The sequence below is a fragment of the Lycium ferocissimum genome, chromosome 10, assembly GCF_029784015.1.
Source record: "Lycium ferocissimum isolate CSIRO_LF1 chromosome 10, AGI_CSIRO_Lferr_CH_V1, whole genome shotgun sequence".
NCBI classification, from domain to species: domain Eukaryota; kingdom Viridiplantae; phylum Streptophyta; class Magnoliopsida; order Solanales; family Solanaceae; genus Lycium; species Lycium ferocissimum.
Window position 1 is genome coordinate 36,210,401 of NC_081351.1, and position 12,283 is coordinate 36,222,683.

General features: G+C 32.3%; 1 protein-coding gene across 1 annotated transcript; it reads right to left on the reverse strand.

Moving 5' to 3' along the window:
• Positions 1-469: 469 nt before the first annotated feature.
• Positions 470-1,871, reverse strand: LOC132033668 (putative clathrin assembly protein At4g40080). The gene has a single exon (XM_059423706.1). It carries the CDS (start codon positions 1,741-1,743, stop codon positions 724-726), a length of 1,020 nt encoding a protein of 339 aa, XP_059279689.1. The 5' UTR covers positions 1,744-1,871; the 3' UTR covers positions 470-723.
• Positions 1,872-12,283: the final 10,412 nt, after the last annotated feature.

Below are 12,283 nucleotides of genomic sequence, written 5' to 3' on the forward strand. Positions count from 1 at the left end.
TTATTTTTTTCCGAACACCCTGAATGAAAATCCTGGACCCGTCGCTGTTCATGTGCAGCTTTAATTTTAGTGACCTCCCAACTAGAGTAAATTATCTCAGATCACATCTAATTGTAAATTACTTCATATCTATACATACACTCTCTTATGGGTGTATTATCTTATCCTATTCAGAAACTTATTGGAGTTCTATCAGCACCAATGAATAACATACTATTTTAATTTGCCATCAAATATTTTTTATCAGTAAATAGGAGAGAGATCATTAACGGAAAAGAAATAAGACACATGGACAGTAATTGGCCTCAAAAGTCAAAAGTGTACAGTCCCCTACGCAAAAAAGACAAAAGAAGGGGATAGCCGTTAAGCATAATATTTCTTATTCCTATAGCTAACTGATGAAATCTATCATATCATGAATTTCATATACATTCTGAAATTTGCACCAAAAAGCTAGCAGACCAGAAACATTTTTTGTATTTACATTGAGTCCTTGCTAGATTATTGAGAAAATTTGTACAGAACAGAGCATCATAAGCTTCACCAACAGGGCTTGCTCTGATTTACACAAAACCATATTCAAAAGTATTTCAAATACAAAAAACAGCAATAGGCTTCCCATTGCAAACGGTCAAAATTAGGATTCTGGCCCACAGTGACTACAGCCCAGCCCAGCCCTCTAGCGAAAAACTAAAGCCCAAAATTCACCTTCGCCATTGACTTCTATGCAGCAGCAAACAAAATTAGTTGTTGAGTTTTTCCTGCGAATCTTTGTGATGACCTAGTTAACTCAGCAGAATTCTCATCTACATTCCATAGTAAAAAACTTTGTCTTTCCCTTTCATATTTCACATTCTCCATTTCCATTTTCTTTTGACTTACCATTTCCCAAAATAAATCATTTTTCCTTCTTATAAACAATTCATTCAACTTTTTCCTACATCCTTCAAGCCTCTTCAAACATAATATCAACTCGGACAAATCCAAGTAACTCAATCTTGAAACTCGGCCAGCTAACTCAACGAGTCTAATCATTATATGGTACTGAGTTGACCGATAATCTTCAGCAATTAATATCATAATCTCATGCACTAAATCAATCTTTTGACAATATTGTGATTCTGGCGCTTCACAAATTCCTTCCACCATGCAAACCAACGATTCCATTTCCATTACGAAATTAGAAAAACCAATATTTTCTTTATGACCTGTAATTTTATCGAAATTTATCGATAATCTTGAAGAAGGAGAAATATAAGAACCTAAAGCCCTAGACGTTATCATGTTACGTTCAAGGACATCAGCGTACCATCGCACCCACGACGAGAGTTGTCGCGTTTCGACGTCAGATTTATCGTAAAATCCGGAAAGATTTAGCGAATTATGACCACCAGAAGAAGGGAAAAAGGATACATGATCTTTGTACAAAAGTGAACCTTTAGCCATAATATTATGGAATATGAAAAGGCATTTTAGGGCAACGTAGGGGTTGTGGGTCCCATGAAGACGGTCCATGATGGCTTCGTTACACGCGTATATGGCGGGAAGCGAGTGGTCCCCAGCGGAGATGATGGCGGAGATACGGTGGTTCCGTGGCGGAGATGATGTGGCGTGTGTGGTGGCGCGTATGACCAACACTTGGATAGATGAAACGCCGCGTTGGGTTGATAAGTTGGCTTTGATAATTGAAGCTTTGTCTTTGATAATACCAATAATGTCTCTGAGTTTTCTTTTTGTGCTCATATTTTTGAGGTTTTGGCCCTTTTGTTGGGCTTAGAAAACAAAAAATGGTGGAAGGGAAAAGAGAAGTGAATCAAGAGGATTGGAAAAGGAGTGAGGGACCGAATATGAGACGTGGATATATAACAGCTTCTTGAAACGTTGTGAATTGCTTTAATTTGAAGTTTCAAAATTTCTAGGGATAAGGCATCATTATCCCCTCACCTAGTAGCGTTTTTGCTACGACACACCTTACCTAATGTTTGGTCCTATCACCCCCTTAAACTATTTAAAATCGTAATATTTTACCTGTAAACGCCGACGCTGCACTTCATATGGGAGAGTGACATACACCCTCGCTGGCGTATGCGCATTTATTTTTATTTTTTTAATATTGACTTACGTGTCAATTTTTAAGAATAAAAAAATAAAAAATTGATTTTTCTTTTACAAAATTTATTTTTTAAAACCCGTTTTTAAAAATAAAAAAAAAGTGAATTAAAAAACTGATTTTTCTTTTAAAAATTTATTTTTAAAACCTGTTTTAAAAACAAAAAAAAAAAAAAAACGAGAATTTAAAAAATGATTTTTCTTTTAAAAAATTTATTTTTAAAACCCGTTTTAAAAAAAAAAAAAAAAAAACGCGAATTAAAAAAGCGATTTTTCTTTTAAAAAATTTATTTTTAAACCCGTTTTAAAAATAAAAAAAAAACTGAAAAGTCGAATTAAAAAACTCATTTTTTTTTTTAAAAAATTCATTTTTAAAACCCGTTTAAAAAAAAAAAAAAAAAAAATGCGAATTAAAAAATGATTTTTCTTTAAAATATGGAAAAATGGATTTGTTAATAATATGGAAAGCTTGATTATTTTTTTTAAAATGTCTTAAAAGATCTTGATTTTCATGATTTCATTTTCTTAGGACACTTTTATTTTTCAAAAAAATCCGAAAAAGTGTTTTTCTTGTCAAAATTTGAAAAAAAAACTGATTTTTTATAAAATTTTGAAAAAATTAATTATTTTTTTAAAATGTGAAAAACTATATTTATATTCATATTTTAAGAAAATACAAATTTTTAAGAAAAAATTAAGTTTTTCGATTTTTTATGTTTCTCACTTCTCAAAGAGAATAAACACACTCTCCTCACATCAAGGCATTTAGGGGGTAAAATATTACGGTTTTAAATAGTTTAGGGGGGTGATAGGACCAAACGTTAGGTAAGGTGTGTAAACGTGTCAACTACTTAGGTGAGGGGGTAATGATGCCTTATCCCAAATTTCTACATATCCGTGTTCGAAATTTGCATTGATATATTGTGCGAAAGTGACATATGACTTTCTTTAATTAATTTAATTATGATATGATGAATGGTTCAAAGGATAATTAAATATGTCGACCAACAAACAGTATAGAATATAAGAAAGTTTTATTTTTTTAAGTCGACTCTTAGGAAGATATGTATATTTATATTAGTGGCCCACAAATTTATGCAAGAGGTGTCTATGGACATATATTTTCACAATATAATTAGTAAGTCTGAGGCTTTACTTCCTTCTCAAATTGATATTTAACTTGTATTATTTTAAGCGGTGTTGGCCTATTATTTATATGTAAAACAGAGAATTTTTAAATATCATTTGAACACACATATATGAGAAAGTTTTTTTTTTTTTTTTTTTCTGCGAAGTGATATTACACGGTACCTTTTTAAAGAGTACCTCCGCCAATATATATAAGTGTGAGTTTAACTAAGATACACTGACGGTGTAAATTTTTTCTTACACGGTCAGGTAATATTATTTGATGAAGTGGTGATAGCTAGTTACCATCCGGATTAATATTCAAATTTTTATTTTTATTTAACACTGCCTCATTAATTGCTCCCTCTCTTACTCCCTCCCTCCCACTAATTCTTCGCCCTCCTCCATCCTAGTCCTCTCTCCCCCCCCGGCCACCTAAGTTCATAACAGATTCAAGTTATTTTTAAACTCTAGAAGCTTAGTGTTTGAATTTTAGAACTTTGGATGCAATTTTAATGGCCATTGAATTGATCATAAGTATTAAACTTCTGACCATCAATTTCAAAAGTGAGATGAAGTAATCTTTTTGGTCTAGTTATCAAAATAAAGAATTATTATTGATACTTTTATTACTTCTCCATCTCTAAAATCTGGAAAAACAAACTTAAATATATAAAGAGTTTTCACATGTATCATAGCTTTGAATTAGTTCAATGGTGTATATATGTTGTTCATTGCATCAATGATGTTGGAGAAATAAAATATGTCTAACAGAAGAATGGGTAAAGCCAAGAAAACGGGAATCCGTATTATTTATGGTAAACAAGCACATAATTTGGGTAGGATAACAAATTTAGATGATAGAGTCCAAGTTACCTTCAACTACAATTTACCTTATTTATAACTTAATTAGTAAAAAAATTAAAAATACTTGAGAGTTTACCTGTAATAGGCTTTACAATTACCTCGACAGGTAAGTGTAGAATGATACACTCGACGAGTTAAAAAGGATAGTTCCCGGCGAGGGGCGGAGGTATTATATCCAGGTTAAACTCTATAAAAAATGTAGATTTTCATGAAAATATATATAGTAGGTGTTGACGAGTTATATTTACTTTTTAGAATTCAACCCCCGGATAAAATTCCACTGAGTTCCAGCACATTAAGTTGATCACAAAAAATGAGTCATTGATCAAAATTGAATATGAGATCTCTTGATTTTAGCACCTACACCTTAACTTGGATCAAGAAAAAATATATTTCATGAAGAGAACACAAGAAAAATGAATAACGACTATAGGATATATTTCATTTTTTTTTTATATATTTAATTGGTTAAAATATTTTCCGTGAGAAAACAAGTTTCTCTTAATTAAGGAAAATGACTTCTCTAATGGAAGTAAGAAAACAAGTTCCATAATTCACATTTAGAAAACAAGTTCCATAATTGATATTTCAAACTCATTGTCTCCTTCCCACCATTTTTTTGAGCGGAATGCCCTTCAAAGGCAATGGTCTTTAATTTTTGTCTTTCGCCTAAAAATCCATGGGTTCCTGGTTCGAATCCCGCTTTTGGATTCCGAGTATTAGGCAAAGGGCAAAAATTAAAGACCAACAATTTGAGGGGCAAAAATTAAAGGCTCTTGACATAATATATTTTTGCTTACTTACCAAACATGTATATGGTAAAATTTGTAGACACCAGGTGGACGTATCAAAAGATGACACGTGGTGATGGTGACATGTCAGATTCGAGTCAGCAAGCGAGGGGCTCCGGAAAAGCATACGATGCTCAGGATAAGTAATTTGGTAACCGCTACTGGAGACAGAAACTACAAAGGGCCCGGAGAAGCATGCCAACTCACCGATCAAACGTCACTCATTGCACAACCATTACAAGAAATTCCAAGTCGTAAAAGTGCATTAATACCTTTTATTACCATTCAATGACTCCGCTTAATTACCTTTTATTGTAGTATTAATATTGATAATTAAGGGGGCAGGATTTGTGGATCATGCACCCCATAGCTCTCGTATAAGTAGAGGTTTTCATTCTATTGTAAGACATCAAAAATCACATAGCAATACAACATTCTTACTTCGATTTTTTGTCTTCTTATTGTAACGGATTCGTAGTGCTCATCAAGGCTAAATGTTCTTTCGGAGTTATCTTCGTCGAAGGATTCCCTCTGAAGCTCCTATATCCCAGGCTTATTCTATTATATTCTTGCATTTTATTTACCTGATTTCATTATTAGACTAGCATTATTTTCTGCTTATTCATAACAAATCAATTCACGTATCCTTTAAACCACTAACAAATTCAACTGTACCTTTATTAGGATAAACAAAACACTAGAAAATAAGTAAGAAACACACACTACAAGAAAGTACATAAATGGCAACAACTCTTTTGGCAACAAAAATAATATGATTAGCAAAATTCAATATTTGGTAACAACTTAGTTTTATTGTTGGCATATATGATGAATCTTTTAAAAAGAAACTTTTTTTTTTTGTTGCCAAACAATTTAATTTTGTTGTCATAGTATTGTTGCAACAAAAAAGTTGTTGCACGTCGTTGTAATAACAGCCGATAGGAAAAGTTTAGGCAACAACAAAAAAAATATTGTTGCCAAAAATACTTTTTGCAACAATAGTATCTCTATGACAACAACAAAAAAAAAATTGTTTGCAAATGTCTTCTTCCTTCTAGTGACACTTATTTTTAAGAAAATATTTTCCTTCCTACCAAACACGCCTTATTATTTAAAAGTTTTTCTCAAGTGTCATTTAATCTATAAATTTTTATACCTACCTGTTTAAAAAAAATTTGTAGTTGTATTAAAATTATGTGAAATGACAAATTGTCAAATATATGGATATGAACATGTGGACCAGACAAGGTAGATAAAGAAAAGGTCAGAAATGCATAGGAAATGACTTTGTATTTGGTTAGAAAAAATGCGTTGTACCTTTTGGTATTTTGCTTTGTAAGGAGCCGCCTTGACCTTATTATTTGTGGCTTATAATTGAAAAGCTTATTCATAAATTTGTCCCCATTTGACAACTGACAAGGTCTACTGTTTTGCGTTGAAAACCTAGAAGACCTGTCGTTTATATTCGTGTTTCATTTAGATGCTCCGACTGGGATTGATGAAATTATGAGAAAGGTGAAGGAAATTTCTAAAACAACCAATTACTCTTTTAATAAATCAGGTTTACTTTATTTTTGACAAGCCAATTTCATTAATTTTAATATAAAAGGAACTTCATCAAAAATAATATAAACTGGGACAAATAGGCGGGGTAGAAGTATTTCTGTCAGAAAATATGTATACCAGGGAGACGCGTCAAAGAAATGGTTCTCTGACTTCTCTCACTTAGTTCAGGAGTATTCTATTTGGGCACCGCTATTTAAATAATATTCCACTTTTTAAATTTTTGCATGTCTACCTCCTTTGAAACAACTTAAAATAGAATGATTCACATGGATGTAGTTTAGAAATTTGTGCCTGAAGTATTTTATGAACTTCAAGCAAAAATAACAGAATGCAGTCACATATGGCTGAAGTTCACAAAAATTGTTGAACTTCAAGCATATAAACCTGAAATTCAGGCAAAAATAAATGATTGAATTTCAACCAAATGAAACTCAAATACCCCAAATCTGAAGTTATTTCAAAATGAATAGACTTATAAATTTTACGCACTACAAGTATGACTTAAATGATGAAACTAAAATCTGTGCACTTTTGGCCCTTCTCTCACGAACAAAAGAATCGAGGAAAGGATTAGTAGCACAAGCCTAAAGGAAAAGCTTCATTTTTTTGCGCGGATTGCCCTTCTTTTGGGGTGGTCTTTTTTTCTTTTTTCATATTGTGAGTGCTTTAAATTATCTTACTCATATTGCTAGTCTTTAATTTTTGCTCTTCGCGTTGCAACCCTGAGCGTTCACGCAGAAATCATGAGGTTCTAGGTTCGAACTCCCGCTCAAGTATAAATTAAAAAAAAAATTGCAAGACAAGGTTTGGGTCGCGTGTATGCCGGACCCGGCATACACTTGTTAAGGAATTACCAAAGTTATGCCGGACCCGCCATACTCATGCCTTATGGGCGAACTTAGCATAAGTATGCGGTCAGTATAACTTTGGTAATTCCTTAACAAGTTTATGCCGGGTCCGGCATATTTATGGATAAATTTTTAATGGGCAAACTTTTAGTTAAGTCTTAACTAAAAGTCTTTTCCTAGTTATGCCTTATGGGGTAGACTTTTAGTTAAGACACAACTACAAGTATGCCCCAAGGCATAACTCTTAAAAGATATACACGTAAAGGCGGAACTTTTCCTTAAGGCATAACTAAAAATTTGCCTTTATAAGATAAAGTCATGTCTTAAGGAAAAGTTATGCCTTATGGGGCATACTTTTAGTTATGTCTTAACTAAAAGTCTGCCCTATAAGGCATAACTAGGAAAAGACTTTTAGTTAAGACTTAACTAAAAGTTTGCCCATAAGTATGCCGGACCCGGCATAAACTTGTGAAGGAATTACTAAAGTTATGCCGGACTCGGCATAAACTTGTAAAGGAATTACCAAAGTTATGCCAAACTCGGCATACTTATGCCAATCTATTATACGCATAAGTATCTTAAATCCGCATAACTTTGGTAATTCCTTAACAAGTGTATCTTAGGTGGGGGCATAGCGAAATTTAAACTACGCCTTGCGATTTTTTTTTTAAAAAAATTTTTGGTACGAGTGGAGGTGCAAACTGGTAACTCCATGTTTTAATGAAAGAAAATTTAAAGACCATAACGAGTTCGAAAAGCTTGAACTAAAAGGATTAGTAGCACAAGCCTAAAGGAAAAGCTTGAACTAAACCATTTTTTTGCACAGATTGTCCTTCTTTTGGGGTGGTCTTTAATTTTTGTCTGCCTTATAAGGCAAACTTTTAGTTACCCAAAGTCTGTCGCATAAGGCAGACTTTTTGCAAAGCCTTGTCTTGCGAATTTTTTATTTTTATGACTAAGCTGGGGTTCGAATCCAAAATCTTGGGGTATTTTAGACACATGACAAAAATTAAAGAGCAACAATTTGAGGGCCAAAAATTAAAGACCATCCCCAACGAAGGACAATCGTGCAAATTGCCCAAGTAAACTAAACTAAAGAGCAGGTCCAACTTAAAACCCAGGTGACATACAAGGCCCATAAACACAACGGAAACAAACTTTCAAGTTCAGACAACCAAGCAAACTCACCCAAAAAGCGTCCATGAAATTTAAGATTTTATTTTTTTGGTCGAATAAAGGACAAGGATACAGTGGTATGAGCCAATAGAATAGATCTTGTTTAATTTGTTAGAACAAGGATAATAATATCTTCCAACTAATCGATCTAAAATATCATCAAATTGTTAGAATGCAGATGATAACAATAGTAGAAACTCAAAATAGGACTTCCTTGGCTTGGAAGATCAAGACGTTTGCAAGATAATAGTTTAGCCCCATAAGAAACGGAAGAACGAATGACAACTCTATTTTTGAAGTTCAACTAAGCCACACAAAAAGTAGCATTCAAGAGCGTTGCTCTTCCATTCGTGCATCTGTGATATCCCGGTTTATCAATGTCTCTCAAATATTTTCAAGGGAAAGTATTTCTTGAAATGCTTATCTTCTCAAAGAAAGAAACACTATTTATAGGATAAAATAAGATATAACATAAGAGCTTTCATTAAATAAAGGGAAAAGGGTAAAAAATATCCCTCTACTTTGGGAAAAGGGTTAAAATTATCCTCTATTATGAATTTGGGTCAAAAATACCACTCCCGTTATTAAAGTTTTCTAATTTTCCCCTGTCTTAACAGAAATTCCAAAATCCTCCAAAATAACCCGATTTCATTTTTAAATCCGCCCCGTCATTAAATCCGATCCAACTAAATAATAACCCATATACTTATATTCGAGGACATAACAATTACTCATAGTTAAACGAAGAAAAAATGGAAGACGAAAACTAGTACTAACAGTTTATCTGGATGGATGTGAAGAGAGGAAAAAAACTTGATGTCAGCTCTTTAATCAATGGGACAAAGCAAGTCTGATCTCTATTTTTTCTTGCATATTACATGCAAGACGGGGATAGAAAATTCTCCACACTTTTCTTCTCTTGTGACTTTGAAAACAAATTGTAAAAACATAGTATTGTTTCACAAAGCATTCCCTATAATAAGACGTAAAATACAACTCAAAAATCTCGTTGCCTTCTTCCGCTTTTGAAAATGTTACGGAACACTTGAAATAGAAAATAGTGGAGAGTGATAAGACTCAAAATTACAGCATCCGCAATGCTGAGCTTTTCTCTATTACCGATTGCTTGACTTCATCTGAATTGTATTATCAACGATTTGCAGCCTGTTTTCTGAGGAAATGATTGTTGTGTGCCTGAATAATCTAGTGAAGTAGAAACAAAATTAAGGTATAAGTTTATGGGTTATTATTTAGTTGGGTTGGGTTTAATGATGGAGCGAGTTTAAAAAATTTTAAAAATCAATTCATTTTGAGGGATTGGGTAATCTGTTAAGACAGGGGTGTATTTGAAAATTTTAATGACGGGAGGGATATTTTTTACCCAAATTCGTAATGGAGGATATTTATAGCTCTTTTCCCAAAGTAGATGGACATTTTTGACCCTTTTCCCTTAAATAAAATTTATAATAGGTTCATGAATTTTGAAATGAAAATGTATCTTCCAAAAGAATCTAAAACGTTAAAAATCAAATGAAGTGAAATTTGTGTATTCTCATTCATTCATTCATTCTGAAAACTCTTATTGAATTTATTGTTTCAAAACTAATTGAAACATTTATTCCAACAATCCCCTACTTGTCTCAAGAATTTTTGAAAAATTGATGAGACATTAATTAAGTAATATGTATCAAGTCTTTTGGACTTGAACCATTAGCTAGTGAAGAATTTCGAAATCATTGACTGCTTAATGAATGAATCTTGAACTAAGTAATTCATTGAATGAATTAGAAAAATACGCCACGCACATTACTATGTTCCGGTGAAAATTGAAATCCTTTGACACCTTACGGGCATGTGTCCTGAATCTTTTTATCCAAGTGCTTTAAGATTTCCGTGCTAAAATCTTATTTAGATGGCCTCCATTTCGCACTTAGCATGGTAAATTCATCAAGAGTAAATTTGCATACTCCGACCAAATAGTCTATGAATTCATTAAGAGAATTTAATCTCATCCTTCTTTACAACGAAGTGTTGGTGAATCTATCAAGAGTGTTCCTACATACTCCGACCGAAACCGGTTTATAGACTTATTAACAGAATATAATCTTATCCTCCTCTTTAGTAGGAATATCGGTAAATCTATCAAGAGTGTTCTTACCAACTCCAACCGAGATCGGTCTTATAGATTTATTAAGAGAAAAGAATCTCAATCTATGCACATCTACTTAGTCTTTTAGGATATGGAAATTTCATTGATGTGCTCCACTATTGTAACTTTACTTGTTTTTCCCTTTGAACCTAAGATTGCATCATTAAGTTGGGTTCCAATATAGTACAATTAATTTTCAATAGGATTTATTCCCATTCCTTTACAAATTTTTAGCACCAATCATTTTTCTAAAACTTTAGACAAAGAATTTGCTAAATTGAAATTGAACTTCACATATTGAACGGAAATTATGTCATCCTCCAATAATTTTCTAACCTGATTGTGTTTGAGACAAATTTGCCTCGACTTGCTATTGTAACACTCACTTGCAGCCTGAAATATAGCAGCTTTATTATCACAAAAGATGGCACTGACTTATTCAATAAAGGAATATCTAGCATAATACTTCTAAGCCAATCAATTTCCTCTCAAATAGAAGGTAAAGCTATAAATTATTATTCCATCAACTAGTCGTCATCCATACCGGACCAGTTCAATGTAGCCACAGATTAAGTGAGGCTGACATAAAAAAAATTATATCATTAAGTTCATCAATTGTATTAGACAATCTAGTCTATTATTGGCTTTTAAAATCCATTAAAATGCTTCATTCTTCCAATATTTTAAGAGTTTTCCCATAGTTCGGAACTTAAAAGATCATATTGTACCCAAGTATAAATGCACTAGATATGTATATATTATACTCCTCAAAAGAAGGCATCTTCATATTAATTCATGATGTACCTTCAACTTATAACAGAATCAATATCATTTTCTCATTATCTCAAAATGATCTTCTAACTTTCAAATATTGATAGGATCTTTAGAAATAATATATTTATATCACTACACAATCTCGAAAGTATATTTTCATGATTTATGTACATACACAATATATATTACACCAATTTTCAAGTATAGATATGATACTTTCAAATAACATGTTCATGTCAACTAACAAGCTTGAAAGTTTATCTTGAATAATCATCAATGAAAATTATAAAATATCTATTTTCATCTTGTGATAAACAATTCTTCTCAAGAATATCTGTGTCGATTAAAATTAAAAGTGTGCATTTCCTTTCAACTGTTTTGAAAAGGTTATTTGCTAGCGTGCACCTATTACAAGTAAGACACTTACCAACATATTTTTTTGCGCAAACAATAATTAGTCCATTGTTTACCAAGAGTCTAATAAATCTAAAATTCACGTGACCTAGACTTTCATGCCTCAAGTCAATAAGCTCCACAATATAAGGACAAGTATTTCATTTTATCACAATCTCAAAATAATATTTAAGCTTTCAAGCGTATATATTATCTTTTAAAATAATATGCTTCATATTCTTTCAAGAACTTGAAAATTCACATTTTGCAATTTTATGCATGCAACATATATCAATATGCAAACCAATTTGCATTTTTCTTTCTTTCAAAGAAATCATATGCTATCTCTAATTATATGCGCCATTCAAGATTATCACAAAATGGCCATCTATCTAGCATTAGATTTCACAAAATCACAATAGGCAAACTGGCAGAGAATAAATAGAGAATAGAGTTTAACTCGATTTTCATTAAAAAAAAAA